The sequence below is a fragment of the Macaca nemestrina genome, chromosome 7 (genome assembly GCF_043159975.1).
Source record: "Macaca nemestrina isolate mMacNem1 chromosome 7, mMacNem.hap1, whole genome shotgun sequence".
Taxonomy (NCBI): Eukaryota; Metazoa; Chordata; class Mammalia; order Primates; family Cercopithecidae; genus Macaca; species Macaca nemestrina.
The window spans coordinates 3,537,475-3,563,585 of NC_092131.1; the positions used below are offsets into that span (position 1 = coordinate 3,537,475).

The 26,111-nt window shown below is 41.8% G+C and overlaps 1 protein-coding gene across 4 annotated transcripts in view; it reads right to left on the reverse strand.

The window, feature by feature from the left end:
* Positions 1–26,111, reverse strand: part of LOC105489826 (tudor domain containing 9) — a 147,507-nt gene that overhangs the window by 96,065 nt on the left and 25,331 nt on the right. For 2 of the 4 annotated variants that reach the window (XM_071099493.1, XM_011754999.3), the window contains exons 2-5: positions 25,652–25,758; positions 14,182–14,304; positions 11,042–11,122; positions 6,172–6,336 (exon numbers count right to left, since the gene is read on the reverse strand). In XM_071099493.1, the coding sequence (XP_070955594.1) occupies positions 6,172–6,336; positions 11,042–11,122; positions 14,182–14,304; positions 25,652–25,758 (476 nt within the window). Of the gene's footprint in view, positions 1–6,171; positions 6,337–11,041; positions 11,123–14,181; positions 14,305–15,774; positions 15,997–18,165; positions 18,264–25,651; positions 25,759–26,111 lie in introns of all 4 variants that reach the window. The other 2 variants (XM_011754996.2, XM_011754998.3) reach the window with 2 other exon arrangements.

Consider the following 26,111-nt stretch of genomic DNA (forward strand, 5'->3'; position numbering starts at 1 on the left):
AAAATCATGTTGATAGTGTATACCCTTGATATGTGACAAAAATGGCACCTCGGCCTGTGGTCTTCCTCCCTAAAACCAATAACCTCAGTCTAACCATGAGAAAAACATCAGTCGAATTCCAGTATAAGGGTGTCCTACAGAATACCTGACCAGTACTCTTCAAAATCGTCAAAGTCATAAAAAATGAGGAAAGTCTGAAAAACTACCACAGCCAAGGGGAGCCTAAGGAAACATGGCGACCAAATCTAACGTAGCATCCTGGATGGGATCACGGAACGAAGGACATTATGGAAAAACCAGTCAAACCAAATAAAGTGAAGTTTAGTTAGTAGGTTATTTAAAGAGTTACTAAGTAAATTTTAACTACAGAATCTAGGTAATGGGCATACAGGTGTTCACTATAAAATTCTTTCAACTTTTCTGTTTTTTTTGAAATACCATCATTTAAAAAGTTGGAAAAATAAAGTGCTACATTTACTGGCCATCACTGGCCTGCCTTTGACATAATTAGATCTGACAAAATATGTCTTCTTATGGTAAATGAAGCCTATCAGCCATTTCATTGTAGTAAAGACTAGTGTTTAACATCACAGACGTTTTTAACAAAAGTTAAACTCCTATACAAAGCATTTGACAGTGTCCATCAAAATTTCAAACATATATAACCTTTGACCTAGCAATTCCACTTTCAAAAATTAATATTCTAGAAAGGTATACACAGGGGGTCTTGACAGAAAGGCGCTTTACTCCCCAGGGGACATGTGGCAATGTCTAGAAACATTTTTGGTTGTCTTAAGTGGAAGGCGGAGAAGGATGGTATTTGCATCCAGTGGGTGGAGGCAGGGAAGCTACAAAACATCCTACAATGGAGAGGACTTTCCCCACCACAAATAATTATCTGGCCCAAAATGTCAATAGTGCAGAGGCTGAGAAGCCCTGGCCTACAAGATACACTTTCATATGTGTGACATGATATGTGTGCAAGGTTACTCACTGGAGCACTATTTGTAATGAGACCAGAAACATCAGATATTAGTTAATAAAGAATGGTGTATATATAATACACATGAATGAATGTCACGTAGCTCTTAAACAAGGAAGAAAAAACAATATAGTGATATGAAAATATTTGAGGCCGGGCGCGGTGGCTCACGCCTGTAATCCCAGCACTTTGGGAGGCCAAGGTGGGTGGACCATGAGATTAGGAGATCAAGATCATCCTGGCTAACACGGTGAAACCCCATCTCTACTAAAAATACAAAAAAAAAAATTAGCCGGGCGTGGTGGCTGGTGCCTGTGTCCCAGCTAATCAGAAGGCTGAGGCAGGAGAATGGTGTGAACCCGGGAGGCAGACCTTGCAGTGAGCCGAGATTGTGCCACTGCACTCCAGCCTGGGTGACAGAGTGAGACTCCATCTCAAAAAAAAAAAAAAAAAAAAGAAAATATTTGAAAATTTAAGTGAAAAAAGTAACATAAGCATAGAATGCTGCCGTTTCAGGAGAAAAGAGAAACACATTCGTATTTGCTCGTACAGGCATAAAAAATTGTAAAAGGATTCTTAAGAAATTGTAACAATGGTTTCCTCTTCATGGTAGTATTGCTGGACAGAGAGAGGAAAACAGTAGGAAGGGAATATGTTGAAATACACCTGACTTTTGAGCCCTCTAAATGTATTACCCATATGAAAATAGTTTTAAATCACATGCAACCTTTCTTAAGAATATATTATCAAGTATTTACCATTACAATACAATCCTCCTTCAGGTTTAGATAAATACAACTTCTTTAGAAAATGTAAGTTTAATAAAAATAAAATTGTATTTATAATGAAATTAATTCCCACACCAAATGAATCTATAATTTTACAGCTGATCATAATCTGACATTTTATTTTTCAACCTCAGTAGGTATATACAACCTCAGCAGGACCAATAATTTTGCCAGGGATATGCAATGTATTTATTATGTTCACAATTTATGAAAATAAATCCAGTTCCCAGAAAATAAAGGGCAGTACTCCTGCACAGGCTCTCTTGCCTACTACCATGTAAGACATGGCTTTGCTCCTCCTTTGCCTTCCACCATGATTGTGAGGCCTCCCCAACCATGTGGAACTGTGAGTCCATTAAACCCCTTTTTCTTTATAAATTACCCAGGTATGTCTTTATTAGCAGTATGAAAATGGACTAATACAGTCAACACTCTTTCATGATGAAACTCTAGACAAATTAGGTATAGAAGGAACATACGTCAACACAATAAAGTCCACACATGACAAACCCACAGCTAATGTCATACTAAGAGCTGGAACAAGACAAGAATGTCCACTCTCACCACTCTTTTCAACATAGTACTGGAAGTCCTAGTCAGAGAAATAAGACAACAGAAACAAATAAATGGCATCCAAATTAGAACAGAGGAAGTCAAGTTGTCTCTCTGCATACAATATAGTCTTATACATAGAACAACCTGGCCAGGTGCAGTGGCTCATGCCTGTAATCCCAGCACTTCGGGAAGCCAAGGCGGGCAGATCACATGAGCCCAGGAGTTCGAAACCAGCTGGGGCAACGGAGTGAGATCCTGTCTCTACAAAACATACAAAAATTAGGCAGGAGCGGTGACACATGCCTATAGTCCCAGCTACTCAAGGAGCTGAAGTGGGAGGACTGCTTGAGCCTGGGAGACAGATGTTGCAGTGAGCTGAGATCATGCCACTGCACTCCAGCTTGGGCAACAGAGTAAGACCCTGTCCCAACGAGAAAAAAAAAAGAGAGAGAGAGAGAGAGAAATCTGAAGACACCACCCAAAAACTGATCAATTCAGTTAAGTTGCAAGATCAACATTAAGAATCAGTAGCATTTCTTTTTCTTCTTTTTTTTTTTTTTTTTTTTTGAGATGGACTCTTGCTCTGTCACCCAGGCTGGAGTGCAGTGGCGCCATCTCCGCTCACTGCAAACTCCGTCCCCCGGGTTCACGCCATTCTCCTGCGTCAGCGTCTGAGTAGCTGGGACTATAGGCGCCCGCCACCATGCCCAGCTAATTTACAGGGTTTCACAGTGTTCGCCAGGATGGTCTCGATCTCCTGACCTCGTGATCTGCCTGCCTCAGCCTCCCAAAGTGCTGGGTTTACAGGCGTGGGTCACCGCGCCCAGCCTAGAATCACTAGCATTTCTACACACCAACAACAAACTATCTGAAAAATAAATCAAGAAAGTAATCCTATTTACAATAGCTGTGAAAAATAGTACCTAGGAATAAATTTAACCAACAATGTAAAGAATCTCTATAATGAAAACTACAAAATACTGATTAAAGCAATTGAAGATGACACAAACAAACTGAAAAGACATCCCATGTTCATGAATCGGAAGAATAGATGACTGACTGACTGATTCACTAATTAAGGTCTTGTTCTGTTGCTCAGGCTGGAATGCAGTGGCACAATCATGCCTCACTGCAACCTTGAATTCCCAGGCTCAAGGGATCCTTCTGCCTTAGCCTTCCAAGTAGTTGAGACTGCAGGAATATGCCACCGTGCCTAGCTATTATAATGTTTTTAATTTTTGTAGAGACAGCATCTCACTATGATGCCCAGGCCAGTCTCAAACTCCTGGGCTCAAGTGATCAGCCCACCTTGGCCTCCCAAAGTGCTGAGATTACAAGTGTGAGCCACTGTGCCTGGCCATGAATTGGAAGAATTTATACTATTAAAATGACTATACTACCCAAAGCGATGTAAGATTCATACAATTCCAATCAAAATACCAATGACATTCTTCACAGAAACGAAAAAAAAAATCCTAAAATTCATATGGAACCACAAAAGATCTCACAAGCCAAAGCAATCCTGAGCAAAGAGAACAAAGCAGGAGGCATCACATTACCTGACTTCAAAATACACCACAACGTAACCAAAACAGCATGATATTGGCATAAAAACAGACACACAGATGATCAATGGAGCAGAATAAAGAACCCAGAAACAAAATCACATATTAATAGCCAACTGATTTTTAAGAAAGGCATCAAGAACATTCACTGAGGAAAGAACAGTCTCTTCAATAAATGGTGCTGGGAACACTGGATATCCAGATGCAGAAAAATAAAACTAAACCCCTATCTCTCAACATACACAAAAATCAACTCAAAATGGATTTAAGACTTAAACTAAATCCTGAAACTATGAAGCTACCAGAAGAAAACATACGGAAAATGTTTCAGGACATCTGTACAAAGATTTTATGGCTAAGACCTCAAAAGCACAGACAGCAAAAGTAGACAAATGAGATTATATCAAACTACCAAGCTTCTGCACAGCAAAAACAAAAAAAAACAAACAAAAAAGAAGCAATCAACTGAGTGAAGAGACAATCTGCAAAATGGGGGGAAACATTTGCAAACTATTCATTTGACAAGGGACTAATACCCAGAATATACAAGGAGCTCAACAGCAAAAACAATCCAATTTTTTTTTTTTTTTTTTTTTTTTTTTTGAGATGGAGTGCAGTGGCACAATCTTGACTCACTGCAAGCTCTGCCTCTCGGGTTCACGCCATTCTCCTGCCTCAGACTCCCGACTAGCTGGGACCATAGGCGCCTGCCACCACGCCCGGCTAATTTTTTTGTATTTTTTAGTAGAGACGGGGTTTCACCGTGTTAGCCAGGATGGTCTCGATCTCCTGACCGCGTGATCCACCCACCTCAGCCTCCCAAAGTGCTGGGATTACAGGTGTGAGCCACTGTGCCCGGCCCAAACAATCCAATTTTTTTAATGGGCAAATAATTTATCTGAAAAGACATTTCTAAACAGAAGACATACTACTGGCTAATACATGAAAAAATGCTCAGTATCACTAATTGTCATGGAAATGCAAATCCAAACCATACTGAGATATTATCTCACATGTGCCAGAATAGCTATTATCAAAAGACAAAGGCTGGGTGCAGTGGTTCACACGTGTAATCCCAGCACTTTGGGAGGCTGAGGCAGGAGGACTGCTTGAGCTCAGGACTTCAAGGTTTCAGTGAGCTATGATGGTGCCACTGTACTCCAGCCTGGGTGACACAGCAAAACCCTATCTCTAAAATAAATAAGTAAAAATAAAAGACAAAATACGACAAATGCTGACAAAAATGCAAAGAAAGGGGAACTCTTGTATACTGTGGGTAGGAATGTAAATTCGTATAGCCTTTATGGAAAACAGTATGGAGGATCCTCAAAAAACTAAAAACAGAACGACCATATGGCCCAGCCATCCGACTACTGGGTATATATCCAAAGGAAAGAAAAACAATATGCTGAAGAGACAGCTCCACTCTCACGTTTACTGCAGCATCAACCTAGGTGTACATCAAGAAATGAACGGATAAAGAAAATTTAGTATATATACACAATTAAATAAAGCCATGAAAAAAGAATGAAATCCTACCATTCTGGGCAACATGGCTGAGTGAAGTTGGTGAAATAATTCAGGCACAGAAAGATAAATACCATACATTCTCATTCAAATGTGGATGCTACAGAAGTAGAGAGTAGAAAAGAAGTTACTAGAGACTGGGAAGGGGAGGAAATAGGAAGAGGTTGGTTAATGGACACAAAATTATAGCTAGATAAGAAACAACTTCTAGCGTCCTTTTTAAAAAGAGATGAGGGTCCCACTGTGACTGGAACTACAGACGCCCACCACTACGCCCAGTTTTCGTGTTCTAGAGCACCGTGGGGTGACTACAGTTGACAACAACTTATCGTTTATTTTCAAATAGCTAGAAGAGAGGATTTTAAATGTTCCTACCACAAAGACAAATGTTAATGATAATTAACAATGATAAATGTTGGAGATGATGGATTTGCTAATTACCTTGATTTGATCATGACACATTATACCTATGTATCAAAATACCACACTATACCCCATAAATATGTACATGTAGTATGCATCAATTTTAAAATAATCATGTTTTCGCAGGGCCTTACAATCATAAGTGATGAATGCAGGTTTGATCAAATACAAAAGTATGCTCACTATTGGGAGGCGGAGGCGGGCGGATCACAAGGTCAGGAGATCAAGACCATCCTGGCTAACACGGTGAAACCCCGTCTCTACCAAAAATACCACAAAAAAAAAAAAAAAAGTACACTCACTATAAAAGAAACAACGCATTCCAACATACCTTGCTATGATGAATGTGCCCCAAATCATTAAGATAATACTCTTCAACTGAATGGGGCTTGCCTTCCACTTCAAAAATATATGCAGGATTCATCTTGTTTTGAACAGGAACGGCAAAGTAGTCTGCAAACTCTTTACAGTTGATGGTAGCCGACATCAGGACTACCTACAGAGTAAGAGAAAACATTAAAACAAAACAATGAGAATAATAACCAAATTAAATACTTCTAAAATTACAGGCTTTTCTTCTGCTTCATTCCTTATTTAACAACTTTTGAGACTTTAAAGAGACCACCTTGATTTAATCGCTAGTGTAATTATTGTAGTTTAATCAGAGATACCAACTTTTACCATTTCTCTTCAAGTACCTTATCAAGTGATAAATTTTATCTCCAATAAGGGTAAATTAAAATCATTTATCTGAAAGAAAACTTCACATCAGGAGACTAATTTTAAAAAAGAATATGGCCCAGGCAAATAAAGACACTGTGGCTCACACCTATAATCCCAGCACTTTGGAGGCTGAGGTGGGAGGACACTTGAGCCCAGGAGTACAAGACCAGCCTGAGCAACAACAGGAGACCACTGCCTCTACAAAAAAAAATAGTAATAATAAATTAAAAATAAATTTAAAAAAAAGAGTAAGGCCAGGTGCCATGGCTCATGCCTATAATCTTGGACCAAGAGTTTAAAACCAGCCTGGGCAACATAGTAAGACTCCATCACTACAAAAACTTTAAAAACAGCTGGGCATGATGGTGCCCTCTTGTAGTCCCAGCTACTCAAGAGACTGAAGTGGGAGGATCACTGGAGCCAAGGAGGTCGGGGCTGCGGTGATCTATGATCACACCACTGCACTCTAGCCTGGGCAACAGAGCAAGATCCTGTTTTTAAAACAAAAATAAAAAATAAATTAAAAAGAATAAGTTACTCTATGATGTGTTCCAGAGAAATGACAGAGTAAACCAGCAAAGAAGACAGGGGATCTAGAAAACTCTAGCTCCAACTCAAGAAACTGGAGAAGTCCCAGGACAACAGTGGTGCAGTAGCAGAGGAACAACCCCAGACTGGGGCAAGATGACTGACTGCAGCTTTCAGTTTTGTCAAAAAGCAAATATGAAATGATATCCTTAATAAACTCAGCCATGAATGACAGGGGCAGTGCATACAGCACAAGATGTGCCTGGAGAAGGTGGCTGATTACGGAGGATCTCCTAGCTCAGCAGTCTCCACAATGCTATGTGGCGAGTGGGCACAGCAGTCCGGCTGGCTGCTCACCACCTACTGTACATCTCAAGTAGAGTTATCGAAATGGAAATCCTAGCCAAAAAGTAAATTTTTTTTATTTTTTGAGACAAGTTCTGGCTCTATCGCCCAGGCTGGAGTGCAGTGGCGTGATGTCAGCTCACTGCAACCTCAGCCTCCTGGGCTTCAGTGATCCTCTCACCTCAGCCGCCCAGGTAGCTAGGACTTCGTAGAGGCGAGGTTTCGCCATGTTGCCCAAAGCCTGGTCTCAAACTTGTGAGCTCAAGCGATCTGCCCATCTTGGCCTCCCAAAGTGCTGGGATTACAGGCATGAGCCACCGCACCCAGCCAAAAAGTAAACATTTCATATAAGCATTGTTGTTGCAGTTATCGAGTAAAGAAAACATCTGTATTTTCCCCTTTAGAATGAGATACAAATGGTAAAAACTGTACAGACTAAAACTCATTTTGAGAAGAGATGGTCTGAAGTTAAAAAGAATGCTCTGAGAAGCCACTTGGAGTGGAAGAGTGGCTCTTAAGGGACACACCCCAGTCACCATAAATATCTCTAAACTGGGTTTTAAGGAACGATGAGGCTAGTGAATTGCAGGACACTGAGTGCAGCCTGCAAACAAGAGGCCAAGCCTGGAATGCTAGGAGCAAGGAGGACTCAGCCTGGCGACCAGCCTCCCTCACCCACCCTCCCCTGCAGCCCTCTGCCTCTTCTCCAAACAGACAAGTCAGCAGACACCCAAGACAACTGCCTGTCTGGAGTAGGCCTGAGCTGAATCCAGTCAGCTAGAGGTGACAGCAAGGTCAGTGGCTGGAGGATGGTATAGAGGAAGCACTGAGAGGAAGCCAGGTCAGGGGAACCACAGGGACCTAAAGGTTGGCGGGAGAGGTAAGGGGAGGCCTTAAAGCCCATGTGCCCATGCCCCACACCCAGGTCCCCTTGACAACGGCACTCTCTTTAAAAGCTAATAAAGATTTTTTTAGAGTTTTTTAAAACCCTCTTACGAAACCATCTAGAATATAGTGTCTAATTTCTTGGCCCAACTACATGTACCATATAAGTTTCTATATCAAGAAAATATGCTGCTTCATATATTTGCTAATAATTCATGAACATAGTGAAACTGACAACCCATTTCTTACAACTTATAAGTACCAAACTCCTTACCACCATGTCCATCGGTGTAGAGTTTTTTTTAACCCAATAAACACTTTAAGTCTCTTTACCACTGAAAAAATGTGTAACCAACTCATTATTCCGACTTGAGTAAAAAAGAAGTGTCTTAAATTACATTCAAGAAAGGTCTCAATGTGAATAATCTTCAATGACAGCTTGGTTAAGATTCCAAAAAGGACTGAAATAGCCAAACTCTCTCATTCATTTCATGATCACCTCAAGCAATGAGACAACTGATTGCAAGTGTCAGCTTCCATTCATTCAGCACCCACCACGTGAAAAGATGAACATTCTAAGGCAGAAGCTTCCCCACTTGGGGACATGGGAAAGAGAAAGAGAAATGTTTTCCTCAACAAATAAACACTTGAAGACAAAATGCTTTATGGTTTAGAAAGCAACTGTTTTCCAATAACAGCAAATCCCTTAGCAGCTCCATCACAGAATAACTGAATATCCCAACCATGTGGCCTTTTATCAAGCTGTTTCCCACAGACCTCTGCTTAGCACAGCTGGGTTAAGGTTGACCTATGAGTCGACTTGTTTAGATTGCACAATTATTCTAAACCCTTTGCCATTTTGGCCTAGTCCACACCTTCTTCCTTTTTGTTCAAATAAGAAGTAAATGATATTTATCATTCCCATCAACCTTCACTTAACTTACGTCTCTCAAATAGTAGTACATATTCTGTTCTCAAACTTTAATGCACTTTGGTGCTATTTCGAACCCAGGGATTGCAGATTAACTCACTTACTTTTTGTTCTGTTTTTGTTTTTGTTTTTGTTTTTGAAATGAAATCTCTCTCTGTTGCCCAGGCTGGAGTGCAGTGGCACAATCTCAGCTCACTGCAACCTCCGCCTCCCGGCTTCAAGCAATTCTCCTGCCTCAGCCTCCCGAGTAGCTGGGATTATAGGCGCCCACCACCATGCCTGGCTAGTTTTTGAGACAGGGTCTCATCTGTTACCCAGGCTGGAGTAGAGTGGCACAATCACAGCTCACTGCAGCCTGGACCTCCCAGGCTCAAGCAATTCTCCATCAGCCTCCCGAGTAGCTGGGACCACAGACACACACCACTATGCCCAGCTAATTTTTGCATTTTTTGTAGAGATGGGATTTAGCCAGGCTGGTCTTGAACTCCTTGGGCTCAAACAGTCTGCCCATCTTTGCCCCCGCAAACTGCTGGGATTACAGGCGTGAGCCACTGTACCACCCAGCTTCATTCACATAACTTTAAATTAAGGTACTCAACCAAAAGCAAAGCTCAAAACCCAGCATGTCATTATAGTTAACTACTATTAGACCATTTTCTGCAGCCTGGAGAAAATATGAGAATTTAAGGCAACGTAATAACCAAAAAGTATCCATACTCTGATCATAAAAGAATTCCCTTTAGTCCGCTTCCTGGCAAGATCTGGTGTCCTACACATGATCATGAATTTTAAGAGTCATCAGTTTCAAATATTTCTATTAAAATACAGTCAGCCCAGCCACATGCAGTGGCTCACACCTGTAATCACAGCACTTTGGAAGGCCAAAGCAGGCAAATCACTTGAGGTCAGGAGTTCGAGACCAGCCTGGTGCAAAACCCCATCTATACCAAAAACTACCAAAAAAAATTAGCCTGGCCTGGTGGCAGGTGCCTGTAGTCCCAGCTACTCAGGAGGTTGAGGCACGAGAATTGCTTGAACCTGGGAGGCAGAGGTTGCAGTGAGCTGAGATCGCACCACTGCACTCCAACCTGGGCAACAGAGTGAGACTCCATCTCTAAATAAACAAACAAACAAACGAACAGCCCTAGGCTGGGCACGGTGGCTCACATCTGTAATCCAAGCACTTTAGGAGGCCGAGGCGGGCGGATCACGAGGTCAGGAGATCGAGACCATCCTGGCTAACACGGTGAAACCCCATCTCTACTAAAAATACAAAAAATTAGCCAGGTGTGGTGGCGGGTGTCTGTAGTCCCAGCTACTCGGGAGGCTGAGGCAGGAGAATGGCATGAACCTGGGAGGCGGAGCTTGCAGTGAGCCAAGATCACGCCACTGTACCAGCCTGGGCGGCACAGCGAAACTCCGTCCCAAAAAAATATATATATAGTCAGCCCTCTGTATCCAGATTCTGCATTTGCAGATTCAACCAACTAAAAATCAAAAATATTCAGAAAAAAACAAAAATATGAGTTTAAACAATAGAGTACAGCAACTATTCACATGATAGTGAGTACTGGAGATAACCTGGGGTGACTTGGGGCGTATGGGGAGACATGCGACATGCAAATACTTTACTGTGCCATTTCATGGAAGGCACTTGAGGGTCCTCAGACTTCAGTATCTGTCGGGGGTCCCAGAATCCTCTATAGACACCAGGGACTATAGAGAGAAACAAAACTCAACAATAAGTCTTACCCCTAAATAGGTCTGTTACTCACGAAATCAAATTTACCTTCACAAAACGTGAATTTGTTCTTAAGAGTTTGCGGACTACCAACAGCAGGAAATCCATTTCTTCTGTTCGTTCGTGTACCTACAAAATAAAAAAGGGGGCACCCCCACATGACATCAGGCAACACACATCACTGCTGACAGAAAGGCACCCCTGGGGGAATGGGGACTAAACCAGTTGTCTCTGCTAAATGCAGTTCCTCAGGGGGCTGGTGTAACTCCTGGTTAAGGGGAAGCAAAGAGCATCGGCCAACAGACCACAGACCACCCACTCAGTCACAGCCTCCAGTGTTTCTCCTTAGGCCCCCCGGGAAAAGGCAGAGTAATGTTCGGCACCCTCACCCCTGCTCATTTACTGCCAACTGTGCCCAAGGTTGCTGTGACAACCAGAAGCCTCTCCACCTACCTCAAGCACAGAGAACCACTGGGCCAGCCTCCCACGGCCCCTGCTTGCCACAACCCCTGCCAGGTCTGCAGGGACACTGTCATCTCAGCAAGCAAGCACAGGGTCAAAGACGTGCTAGTCTAACACTGACCGGGAGCCATGTGACCCCTACAGGACACATTCCACAATGTGCATAACTGCAGTTCACAAGGGTGGGCAAGGGCTGGTCCTGGAAAAGCTGGGTCAGTCACAATCAGGTAAACCAGAGCAAGGTTAGGACCCAAGGTCAGTAGTGCTGACACTCGGGGACAGCAGTCGGGGAGGCAGCACCTCAGACAGACCTCAGACAGACCTTGCAGCCCTCGCAGACAGAGACCTCAGTCAGAACCATCCCAGGATCCACAGTCCCCCAACCCCGCCCCACCCCAGAACCAGCTAGCACCCAAGGGCTAGGCAGCCTATTTTTCTAAAGAAGCCAGTTACTCTAGAACTTAGGAAATGTCAATGTACAAGGGGACAGTAAGATTCTATTCTGTGACATTTCTCGGCCGAAGTGGAGAGATAATTATTAAGTTTCAAAGAGGGAGTTCTCCTTTCCTCAGTGTAAAAGGTGAAAGGATTTAGTCTGTAAGTAATTCTAATTCTATTCCAGACCCCACTATCTTCTGAACTTCCCACTGAAGGAGATGTCTAAGAAGTAGCATAGAGAAAAGAAAAACAAAAATCAGCCGCTGAAAGGTATTTAACACCATCATAAATCTCGTGCTGTCCCTTGACTTCAGAACGCTTCCTCAGCACAAACATCCTCTCTTTTACTTGAGAAGAAAAATCAAGGCTATCATCAGCAAAGTGAGCTCTCCTCAGCTTGTGGCAGTCTCTCCTGAGTTCATACACCCATCATCTCCCCTCTGCCCGGTGGCCCACTGGCTCCAGGTTCCCTGCACCAGCCTTTCTAACACATAAACACGCACACATCAGCAGATGTGTCTCCCCAGTACTCATCTTTATAACCTCAGCCCCTTAGGAGGCACCTTTTCCATAGCAGTACTCAAACAAATGTTTATCGAATGAATGATATGCCTAAAGCTAGTTTATTCTTAAGAGCTGGAAAATTAAAAACATTATTCCATTTGAAACTGGCTGGTCATCTTCAACGTTTGTTCTTGTATTTATTTTGAAATTCAAATAATCCCAGATAATGCAAACGATACTATATGTAAACCTAAAACTTCAGGTAGTTGAATCCAGTCCATTCATTTATGAAGCAAATAATCCCTGGGGCATCTACTAGGTGCTGACACCGCACTCGACAAAGGCAGAGCAGGAAGTTGTCGGAATGGCGCGATAGTCTTCTGTGGGTTACCACTCCCCGGTAGGGCAAGCTCTTGAAGAGAAGAGCTAACTTTTGCTCAGCTATTATGGCAGAGCTTGAGAAAAGGATATAGTCAATAACACAGTATTGATTGATTCATCTGTGTCATTCAAGTATGTGTGTGCAAAGGCCACGTAGGCAGAGAAATATGTCAGACACACAGAAAATAAATTCAGGCACTAGCAGCACAGGCTCTAGAGTCAACTACCCAGGGATGAACCCAGCAACATCACTGATTACTTGTGGCCTAAGTGCTGAACTTTCTTAAACTTTAGTTTCCTTTTATGTAAAGTGGGCTCAATTATACTAAAAAGCCCAATGAAAAACTGTTATAACCTTCATAATGTCATCTTTTGGCATATTATCTATTAAATCTGAATTTGATCTCTACCTACTATAAAGATATTAAAAACTGCCATAAGTCATAAAAGAAAATTCTGAACCGTATTATATATTACCCTATTTTGTAAGAAACAGTTGATCATTTTCACCCTCTCCTACTGTCCCACGAAATGCCCTATAATAATTTAAAACCAAGTGTCTGTACATACGATCACAAATGCACTGACTCAGCTCTACCTAGAGTACATGTTGTATTATTAGTTGTCCCACGCATCAAAATAGAGTAGGGAGACACTACTCTAAACAGTTGCCCAAATGGGTTTATCCTTTTGGTTGCTATTGTTGTTTTGAGGCAGTCTCGCTCTATTGCCCAGGCTGAAGGGCAGTGGCGCAAACTCAGCTCACTGCAACCTCCACCTCCCAGGTTCAAGTTATTCTCCCACCTCAGCCTCTCAAGTAGCTGGGACTATAGGAGTGTGCTACCACACCCAGCTAATCTTTTTTTTATTTTTGTATTTTTAATAGAGATGGGGTTTCACCATGTTGGCCAGGCTGGTCTCGAACTCCTGACCTCAAGTGATCCATTCACCTTGGCCTCCCAGAGTATTGGGATTACAGGCATGAGCCAGTTGCCCAAATAGTTTGATTTCAGATTCTATTAAACACTCTAGCCTCATCTCACAACCTCTCACAAATCCTATTTATTTGCTGATGTGTCTAATTCCTCTAGAAATAAGCCAAGCTTCCCAAACAGAATTACTGATAAGGTTTAAAACACAAGAGTTTGAGGAAGAACCATTTCCAAAGTTCCTGGGAAAGTTGTTCAAACCCAACATTCCCCACCAAAAAACTCATGTTTAAAATATAAACAAAGTAAAAAAAAAAAAAAAATTCCATCCTTACTAAGAAAAGTCCAGAAAGTAAAGGGGAAGGAAAAAACAAAGAAAGCTGAGACAGGCACAAAGACAGGGTTCACAATACTCTAAGAGAGTTTTTTTAAGAGAGATAAATATGACCTTTATAAGTAGATGACATTACTTACTTCATCAATGATGATATGTGTGAATTCCATCAAACTCTTGGCACTAACTACTTTCTGAAGCAGGACTCCAGTTGTCATATAAATTAGCCTCGTGTCCTCCGTTGCTATTTTCTCTAGCCCTACCTAAAATTGGAAATGGAAAGGAAAAAAGAGAAAAAAAAAGTGATGTCCATTTTATTAATATAATGGAGGTAAGAAAGGGAATGAAAAATTATGGCATTTCAAAAGATACACAGGCTCCAAATTAAAAGTGACATTCTCAAGTCAATTTTCTTCTTTTTGGGGGGAGAGAGGGGCAGGGGTTGGCTCATCTAATCACATTACTATAACATTTTTAGGTTAAAAAAATGTGTATCAAGACATCTTCTAGATTACAGAGATATTATTAAAAAGATAAAATTATAAGTCATAAGCATGAGAATTCTCACTGCTTTCCTATTCAACTGGAAAGAAATTACAATTTATTTTCAAGAAATTCCTTTTTTTTTTTTTTGAGACAGAGTCTCACTTTGTCACCCAAGTTAAGAGTGCAATGGCGCGATCTCAGCTCACTGCAATCTCCACCTCCTGGGTTCAAGCAATTCTCATACCCCAGCCTCCTGAGTAGCTGGAATCACAGGCATGTGCCATCACGCCTGGCTAATTTCTATATTTTTAGTAAAGATGGGGTTTCACCATGTTGGCCAGGCTGGTCTCCAACTTCTGACCTCAAGTGATCCGCCCACTTCAGCCTCCCAAAGTGCTGGGATTATAGGCGTGAGCCACCGTGCCCGGCCTTATTTTCAAGAAATTCTGTTTCACTGCTTTTTGTTTGTTTGTTTGTTTGTTTGTTTGTTTGTTTGTTTTTGAGACGAAGTCTCGCTCTGTCGCCCAGGCTGGAGTGCAGTGGCACGATCTCGGCTCACTGCAAGCTCCGCCTCCCGGGTTCACGCCATTCTCCTGCCTCAGCCTCCGAGTAGCTGGGACTACAGGCGCCGCCACCACGCCCGGCTAATTTTTTGTATTTTTAGTAGAGACGGGGTTTCACCGTGTTGGCCAGGATGATCTCGATCCCCTGACCTCGTGATCCGCCTTCCTCAGCCTCCCAAAGTGCTGGGATTACAGGCGTGAGCCACCGCGCCCGGCCTGTTTCACTGCTTTTTAAAACTATGCCACAGTTCTCTTCTATAAGCAACTGGTTTTTTTGTTTTGTTTTGTTTTGTTTTTTGAGACAGAGTCTCACTCTGCTACCCAGGCTGGAGTGCAGGGGCACGAGCTTGGCTCACTGCAACCTCCACCTCCTGGGTTCAAGCAATTCTCCTGCCTCAGCCTCCCGAGTAGCTGGGACTACAGGCATGTGCCACCACACCCGGCTAATTTTTGTATTTTTAGTAGAGACGGAGTTTCACCATGTTGCCCAGGCTGCTCTCAAACTCCCAACCTAATGTGATCCGCCCGCCTCAGCCTCCCAAAGTGCTGGGATTACACACATGAGACACCACTAATTTTCAGCAGAAAATGGTCACATACTATCAACTTACACAGAAAAAAACTTAACGAAATTAAGAAATAGATAGCTGGCTCTCTTAGTCCCTCCATCCCTCCCGGTCTCACCTGGTAGCCCACCACACCCCCCAGGGTCCAGGCACGCTCTTTACTGATCCACCTGGCGATGCTGCTTGCCCCTATCTTCCGGGGCTGGGTGACCACAATGCTGCAGTAGGCGGAGCGCTGAACGTAGTGGTCCAAGATATACTGGGGGAGCTGAGTGCTTTTACCGCTTCCCGTGGCCCCATGTATAATCACCACGGAATTGCTTTCTATCAAAGACACAACCTAGAAGTTTAAAAAATTCTTTCAAAATCAGCACAAAACGTCAGTGTAAAGTATCACCTATATTAGGAAGTCTTTCAGGATTTATTTTTCTTTCATCTTAAAGTTTTTGTTTGGTTTTGTTTTGAGATGAAGTCTCGCTCTATTGCCCAGCCTGGAATGCAGTGGTGCAATCTGGGGTCACTGCAACCTCTGTTTCCTGGGTTCAAACGATTCTCATGCCTCGGCCTCTCAAGTAGCTAGGACTACAGGCATATACCACCACACCCAGCTAATTCTTGTATTTCTGGTGGAGACAGGGTTTATTTCACCATGTTGGCCAGGCTGGTCTCAAACTCCTGACCTCAAGTGATCCGCCCGCCTCAGCCTCCCAAATTGCTGGGATTACAGGTGTGAGCCACTGTGCCCAGCCCTAAAGTTATTAATTAACCATTCTAAACACAACACAAGAGAGCAAAGAGGTAACAAACACTTGCCACACCTAAATGCAACTCTACTACCTATTTAACAGTAATTGGTGGCTGGGCACGGTTGCTCACACCTGCAATCCCTCAATCCCAGCACTCTGGGAGGCTGAGGCAGGCAGATCACGAGGTCAAGAGATTGAGACCATTCTGGCCAACATGGCGAAACCTCGTCTCTACCAAAATTACAAAAATTAGATGGGTGTCGTGGCGCACACCTGTAGCCCCAGCTACTCGGGAGGCTGAAGCAGGAGAATTGCCTGAAGCCAAGAGGCAGAGGTTGCAGCGAGCCAAGATCGTGCCACTGCACTCCAGCCTGGCGACAGGGCAAGATTCTATCTCAAAACAAACAAACAAACAAACAAACAAAACCAGTAACTAGTGATAGCTGTGGAAAAACCAGGCCAGGTTAACTCCAGCTTCCTGGGTCTCAATTGCTTCTGTAAAAATGAAAATGTAAAATTAGATTTCTATGGTTCTTACCAAGTTTCTATTATTTTAACATTTTGTAATGAATCTGCACATAATTCTACTGAACATGAAAAAAAGAGCTGTTACTACATTCAAGTGATTTTAAAATGTCATCTTAAATTCTTCAGACATATTTTTATCTATTAAATATCTATTTATTTATTTTTAGACACAGGTTCTAGCTCTGTCACCCAGGCTGGAGTGAAGTGGCACAATCATGGCTCACTGCAGCTTTGACCTCCTAAGCTCAAGCCATCCTGTTGCCTCAGCATCCCAAGCCAGGACCACAGGCACGTGCCACCATATTCCGCTAATTTTGCGGGGTATGTTTTGTAGAGATGTGGTCTTGCTGTGTTGCCCCAGGCTGGTCTGGAACTCCTGGCCTCAAGTGATCCTCCCACCTCCAGACATATTTGGAAACAAATAACTTCCACTTTTCCACTTACAGATTATATGCAGCATTTTTAAAACTCCACTCAAATTCCTCCTCCAGAACTCCCCCACCTCCACTCTAAACTTATTTAAACTCTTATCCTTCTAACAATTGATATGGTCAAGGAATACAAATTAATTTGAATATTGGCTTCTAATTTTTAGTTGCATGATTTACTCTAAAGCAAAGTAAAAATTAAATTTGAAACATTTCTAGTTTTATCTATAACTGCTTTTTCCAAAAGTCTAGTTAATAAAGGTTTCAATACGCTTACTTTTAACCATGCTTAATAACACATAAGTAATTAGGAACTTAATCATCCTACTGCTACATCTGCCTGGCATTGTTAATACAATGGTATGTTAATGATTGATTACATTAATCGACAGGTAGAGCCAACGCTGTAAAGAAAACCCAATGGAAATGCTAGGGTATGTCATTTGCTTCATAAAAACATTTAGCAGTGAGTTTCTTTAAACAAGAAGTTCTCCTGGGGAAGATGAAGTGTTTACTTACAGGTATTTCGTGGAAGGAAAGACTAGATAAACTAAATGTTAGGAGATGTACTCAGGTGAAGACTAAATAAATTAAAGTACAGATCAAAAGAAAAGCCATCGATATGGCTACTACACAAAATCATCTCCAGGTAGCCCTGAACACACCCTCCTCTTATCCACCACAGAGCCTTGTATACCACAGAAGTGTTCACCTGGCAACTGGTAACTTTCAAATTAGAAACCAAAAGTATTGGGCCTCAGACATGTATTCAAACAGCAAAATTATAGTATAACAAAACAATTTTACCTCTTCCTTATATCGACTTATAGGCAAATCAGGATATTTATAAGTTGTCCCTGGGATGCACGTCACATTGCTTAATTTAGCCAAAGATGGCCTTGGACCTGGATTAAGTCAAAACAAACAAATATAATGCCATTTCTTATCTGGAAAAAGATAACTCAATGTTCTATCTAATCTATATATACAGCATACACACATACACACACCATACACACACAATCAAATACAAAAATACATTTTCTACAGGTTAAAACTGCCATCAGGGCAATACCAAAGACATGGAACGAACATAGGTATTCATCAGTGGTGAATTGGATAAAGAAAACATGGTATATATATACACCGTGGAATACTATGCACCCATAAAAAAGAATGAAATCATGTCCGTTGCAGCAAGCAATATGGATGCAACTGGAGGCCATCATCCTAAGCAAATTAACACAGAAACAGAAAACCAAATATCACATGTTCTCACAACTGGGAGCTAAACCTTGGGTACACATGAACATAAAGATGGGAACAACAGCCACTAAGGACTCCAAGAGGAAGAGGGAGGGAGAGGCGAGGGCTGAAAAACTTCCTATTGGGTACTATGTTCACTATCCAGGTGATGGGATCAACGGAAGCCCAAACCTCAGCATCACCCAATACACCCTTGTAACAAACCTGAACATGTACCCCCGAACCTAAAATAAAATGTTTAATTTCTTAAGAAACTCCTCGTAGTAGCCCACTATTAATCTTGTCTAAAAGCAAACTGAGAACATTCCATCCCTCCATCACAGCCATCAACATTGCAAGCTCAGCACTACCTTCTAAAATAGGCCTGTAAAACATGCACTCATTGCTGATTCAATGGTACCAAAACAGTTAAAGAGAAAACTTTCCCTTGAAATTTCAACAGAATGCATCAATTTAAGTGTGCATTCCCTGCTACTAAAATACATCAGTGGTAGCAATAAATAAATCAAACAATGTATGAAATACAGGTACGAGGAAAGGGGGCAGCTTGCCTCTGCTCAGGATGCATGATACAGAGTTCTGACAAGGCACACTCCTCTGCCCTCTTGTAAACATATGCCCTGCTCTCTGGCTGCACTGCAAATTCTAGACCTCTGGTCATCACTTGACAAACTGACAAATCATCAAAACTCACAGAAGACAAACTTTTGCTGAGAAATAAGTTTTACTTCCAAAATAAACTCTTAGCCAAGTTTAGCACCACACTCATTCCCCCGCCCACAGCTCACCTTCCCTTCCTATCAGCCCCTGGTTTCTGACCAGCATCTCCTGCTGCGTCACCCTCGGCCTTTCCTAATAAAACACACAACCAGGCTTCTCTCTTGCTTTCCTACATCTTTTCCCTACATATATTCCAATTTTCATAATTGGTCTAATAATACATAATTAAAATGTGGCTATTTTCCCACATTTGAAGCAAAGTTATGTGGTCCCTGTTCTCAATTATATAAACAGGAGCCAGATCTGTCATACTTTCTCAAAGCAAAAATAGCTTCTTTGTGAGCAGCAGTGTTCTTCCTAAAACATTAGTGACCCCTAACTTGGGAAAGCTAAGTCCTGTCAATATGGCTTTTTTTTTTTTTTTTTTTTTAGACAGAGTCTTGCTCTGTTGCCCAGGCTGGAGTACAGTGGCGCGAACTCGGCTCACTGCAACCTCTGCCTCCTGGGTTCAAGCGAATCTCCTGCCTCAGCCTCCAAGTAGCTGGGATTACAGGTGCCCACCATCAAGCCCAGCTAATTTTTGTATTTTTAGTAGAGATGGGGTTTCACCATGTTGGTCAGGCTGGTCTCGAACTCCTGACCTCGGACTCCCAAATTGCTGGGAGTACAGGCGTGAGCCACCACAGACACCCCACCTATGGCTTTTTAATCTTCTAATCAGCCTCACTAGTGATTGCCAAGTTCACTAACACAGGGATTTTCTTTCCATTGTCAAGTCTCACTTTACTTCCATTACTCTTCTCAGTGCTATGATAATTACTGATGCCTTCTTGTTTTCCCAGTTAGCATACCTAGGCCTTCTTGAACATAATAAAAGAAGGGGAAGAGAATCCACATGACCCTTGTGAATTGGACTGAGAGAAAGAAGCCCCTGAGCCCAGACGCAGCATGCAGACAGAGGGAGAGGCAAGTATTATAGTAAGGAACAGGGTGGGAGTAAGAAGCTGAGGAAGAGCTATTCAAAGGGGAAAGAAGGTGACAAAGATTCTTTTAGAAAGATGAAAAAGGCTGCAGCCACATTCGTTTTGCTAGAAGACTTCAAGCCCTGGCTCACATGCTGCTAAACAAGCCCTGTTACTTTGACAATATTGGCTTACATTACTTGATTACATGCATTTTGAAGGTTGCTACTTAAAGACAGAAATTTTACAGGAAAAAATTCCAGAAGTCCTAACAGTACTGTCTATATGATAGCCCCTTCTCCATGTAACGCAAAACACAAGCTGACGTTTTTAGGTCACTGGCTGAAGCAGACCCAGCACAAATCAAGTCCTGCCTCCGTGTACACTGCCAAAGGGCAGACAGGAAACCAAACAACAGAAATGTTCACAGCTGTGTGGTTTTTGCACCTTTGCATCAGCAACAGAATAAGAAGGAAAACCACGGTAGATAATTTAAGGCAAATCAACAAACTACACATGACAAAGCAAAAACCCAAAAATGGCATGAGAAATAGCTCAATCTTAAAATTGACTATTCTTATTTTCTTGCTATCTCTTTATCCTACATGATTAACAACAAAATATTTTACATGAACTGGGAAAAACTGGAAGCCATAAAAATTGCTAGTTCTCTTCACTAAGACACTCCACTATATCATCATCAACCAAATATGAAATCTAACCAAAAAGTTCAGCACTTAGAGGTTCTAAACTGTATGTAAGGAATTTTAACTGATAAGTATTATGTCAGCTCATATGGTGAACTTAAGACTTATCTTAAAATCTACACACTATATATTACAGAAAATAATTTTAATTACTGCATTACTGATTTGACCATAAAATTAAATCTTCAAAATAGATAATTATATATGACTTTTTCTGAGTATGACTAGTATTCTGAATACAAAATTAACTTGAAAGAATAATGTTTCCCTTTCAGTTATTAGACATTCCACATAGGCCATTCTCTTAAAACTAGAAGAAAAGCTAAAAGGAGGAAGCAAACAGCCACTAAATATATCACCACATTTAAAAGGAGGCAGCACTGTGGGATTTAACTACAATCTAAAGACTCTATCCCAGGTCAAATTCAAATTGTCATGTGAAAGCAACAGAACCCTTCAGGAGTCGACAATCTAGAACCAGGCTCACATTGTTAGGAAAGATTTCATTTATCAATGCAAATCAATCTCAGTTTTCAAAAAATGATTAATTTTTATGTAAAATGATTCTAATGTAATCTATAGAAATTCACTGAATGGGTATCCTTGGATTTCTATTTAGAAATAATTTTTAATATTTATAAGTGAAATAACACCTGTATCAGACCAAAATCAAAAGTGTTTTGAATCAAATTATTTTATAACTGGATATAACAAAATGTTCATGTCGAAACCTGTGGCACTGGACTAGAATTAGAGGCATCAGTGTAATCTCATGGTTTTAATAGAAATAGAAATAGCTTTGTGTCTGCGCGATACACACATGCGCGATAACCTGACCTCACTTCTTCAATGCTCCAGAGGCACTTCAACACTTCAAAACATTTAGCAGACATGATGGTGACACCTTTATAGTCCCAGCTATTCACGAAGCTGAGGTTGCAGGATCACTTGAGCCTAAGAGTTCAAGGCCTGCCTGGGCAACATAGCGAGATCTCATCTCAAGGGAAAAAAAGTGGACAGCACCCCTCTGCCTCCTGTGGCCCCCTCCTTCACCCTGTGTCCAAGGCATCACCAATTCCTGTCCGGTTTGTCCCTCAACTGGCCCTACTCCTCCACTGCCATCCCCTGTCAAAGACACCATCAAGTCTCACCTGGACTAGGACAATGCCTCCAGTTCTCCTCAGGTCCACTCTGGCCCCCTCCAATCAATTCTCAAAAATATGACCAAAGTATTTCTTGTAAAACACAAATCTAAACACACGACACCCACTTCCTCCCTTCACAGTCATCCCAAGAAAAGCATGGAACCTTTCATAGCTTCCCACTGCTCTGAGTATTAAGACTAAAACTCTTAGTTACAGCCCATAGGCCCTGTTACTAGTCTTGCCTATCTCATCCAACCTCATCCCATACAAGTGTGTTAGTTTTCCACTGCTGCTGTCACGTTTTACCTCAGACTTAGTGGCTTAAAACATGCATTGATTCTCTTACAGTTCTGGAAGCAGAGGTTCAAAGATGTGAAGGACAAGGTGTTGGCAGGGCTGCTGGATCCTTCCGGAGGCTCTGTAAGGAAGAATCTATTTCCTTGCCTTATCAGCCTGGAGAAGCTGCCTGCATTGGCTCATGGCCTCTTCCCTGCATCACTCCAACCTATGGCTTCTGTTGTCACATCTACTACTGACTGATCTTCCTGCTTCCCACTAGGAAAAACCCTGTGATGACATTGGGCCCACCTGGAAAATCTTGCCATCTCAAGATCCTTAACTTATATCTGCAAAGACCCCTTTACCATGAAGGTGACATATTGACAGGTCCTGCGGATTAGAACATAGACCTCTTTAGGAGGCTATTAGCCTCCAGCTGACCCTGCCCAGCCCTCCCACACCCACTGTCTACTCCCTAGCAGCACTGGCCCCTCTCTCAGGGCTGGAATACCAGGCTTCCTTTCAGCACAAGGCCTCTGCACACATTTCCCTCCCAGCACCCCAACACTGCCTCGGTAAGGTTCACTCATCCTTCAGATCTAAGCCCAACTGTTACTTTCCTGACACCACAGCCCAAGTCAAATCCTTGTTTTATGCCCCCATACAGCTGCCTTTCAAAGAACTTATTTCCAAAAAGTATTTATTTGTGTAACTGGATGATTAAATGATCATCTCTATAATGATCAGAGATGATCAGAGTTAAAAGTCTTTTTTACTTGTCAAATTCTCGTTGTCTCATACAGCCCCTGGAACACACCTTGATAAATGTCAGTGGCTAAGCAGCCAAAACCTCCATAAGTAGCCAAAGCCAGTTGATCCGATTGCCCCAAATATATTATGATACCATGCATAAAGAAAGCAAAGAGAGTTTCACATATGAACTTAAAAGTATGAGAGCAGACACTCTGAGTTACAGGCATTCATTTGTAATCTAGCTAGTCCTAAAGAGTGGTAATCCATCTGGCACGCTACAGGCCCAGCCTGCAAGGTGTGCCAGCTCCTGCCTGTGCCCCCGGGCCAGTACGTGAGTGTGACAAGAAGGATCACATCACACAGAGTCATCTATAAACTAACTAATGTGCTTTCCAAACAGAAGTATCAGATGATGGCTCTCTTTCCACAATAACACATATGGCTACTTAATACCACCAAAGCTGCAAAGTACTCTTCCTTTGTACAAAAGACCAAAGTCACCAATCCTCTTGTTCACTGTCATTTAAGAGATTCTTAAGACTTCCCATAGGTAAGCAACAATTCAATAAACATTCTTGCCGGGCGCGGTGGCTCAAGCCTGTAATCCCAGCACTTTGGGAGGCCGAGACGGGCGGATCACTAGGTCAGGAGATCGAGACCATCCTGGCTAACACGGTGAAACCCCGTCTCTACTAAAAAATACAAAAAACTAGCCGGGCGAGGTGGCGGGCGCCTGTGGTCCCAGCTACTCAGGAGGCTGAGACAGGAGAATGGCCCGAACCCGGGAGGCAGAGCTTGCAGTGAGCTGAGATCCGGCCACTGCACTCCAGCCTGGGCGACAGAGCGAGACTCCGTCTCAAAAAAAAAAAAAAAAAAAAAAAAAAAAAAAAAAAAAAAAAAAAAATAAACATTCTTATACATACAACTTTGTACTTTTCTTAGCATAAGTAGAAACTGGACCAGAGATAACACACATTATGAATGCTCACTTCTGTTAATACACTGGGTTGTTCAGACAAATCTCCTTCCTGAGGTCAACTCAAGATGTTAGATGAAATACACAAACCTCTCCTTAAAAGCACCAAAGGGCTGATGAAATAGCAAGGAAACATCAGGCCAAAGCCTATGATGAGGCAAGAACACAGGAAGGGAGGCAAAGAATTAAAGGCTGCTTTTACCTTAAGGTGACAGATGTAGCAGAAATTAACCAGAATAGAGCATAGTGACCAAACAAATGAAAAACACAAAACTAAATGAAAGAGTGGGCCATAGATGATGGCTCGGAATTTTCCTGGACTCATTAAAAGATACCAATTGGTATAGTCAGGAAGCCCAAATCAATCCCAAGAATGATAAGGATTAATCCACTATTATGTATCGACTGTATTTCATACTTTTTAAAAGGCTAAAAAAGAAAGTGTTACTTGAACCCACACTTGTGCCCAACTCTGAGCACACATACACAGGATGGCAGGACAGGAGGCAGAGCTTCTCAACTGAACTAGCAGAAATCTATGACAGATGACCTCTCATAAAGCAAAAAAAATCAAAAGATAACTTCTATCACATGAATAGGGTCTGGTGCTAGTAAGACAATTTGCTCAGAAAAAATTTCATACTCACAGAAAGTAACTAACTGTGAACTCTGAACAGTTGTACTCTTGGGAACTGGGAATTTAAGAAGGACCTTTTACTTTTTTATTTTATACATTTCTGCATTATTTAAAATTTCATTTTAATTTCTTCATTGTAAAAAAAAAAAGTAGTTTTAATTAATAGGAAGGTAAGAGACCATTATTAGTCTTCCAAAGAACAGACTATTTAGGAACCACATTCAAAATAGAAAAAAATTAACATTTTACAACCTACCATACATTCATCCCAAAAAAAATCCCTAATTAGCGAGTAGTAAGGATTCCCTACTATAACTAAAATACTATATTTCTTTCATTTTTATTTATTTATTTTTTTGAGAAAGGGTCTCACTCTGCCTCTGCCACCCACACCCACTGTTTACTCCCTAGCAGCACTGGCCCCTCTTTCAGGGCTGGAATACCAGGCTTCCTCCCAGCACAACGCCTCTGCACACATGATTTATATATATATATATATATATATAAAATATATATATATATATATATTTTTTTTTTAGAGAGAGAGGGTCTCCCTATGTTGCCCAGGATGAACTTGAACTCCTAGCCTCAAGTGACCTGCCCACCTCAGCCTCCCAAGTAGCCGGGATTACAGACGTACACCACCACATCCAGCTAATTTTTTTATTTTTTGTAGAGACAGAGTGTCACCATGTTGCCCAGGCTAGTGTTAAATTCCTGGCCTCAAGTGATCCTCCCACCTCAGCCTCCTGAGTAGCTGGAATTACAGGCATGCACTGTGAACCTAATATTTTAGCATGTGAACCACTCATGCATCCTATCTAAAATATTTAAAGAGACCTGTTTACCTGGCCCACTGGTTGGTTGGACACTGCCACACACATCAAGCTCTTGTGCTTCAAGCTGTCTGTATTTGTTAATATATTCCACTTCTGAGCTCCTTTGGCTGAGTGACCTGAAAAGAATAGTAAAAGTTAGTATACTATTTCCAAAAAGCCAAGAAACCCTTGTGTACCAGAGAAGTTTTTCACATTAAATCATGGGAAAAAATGCAAATAGTCAATAAACAAATAAATATACACTCAAACTCAGTTACCAGGCAGATGCAAATTAAAACAATGACAAACCATTTTTTCACCCATCAAATTGGCAAAAAGAGCAAATATTTTCAGAATATGTATGAGGACAGATACGTTTATGGTAAATGGGTATGACCACTTATTCTGAAGGGTAGTTTGCAGTATCATTTTTTTGAGGCAAGGTCTCTCTCTATCACTCAGGCTAGAGTGCAGTGCTGTGATCATAGCT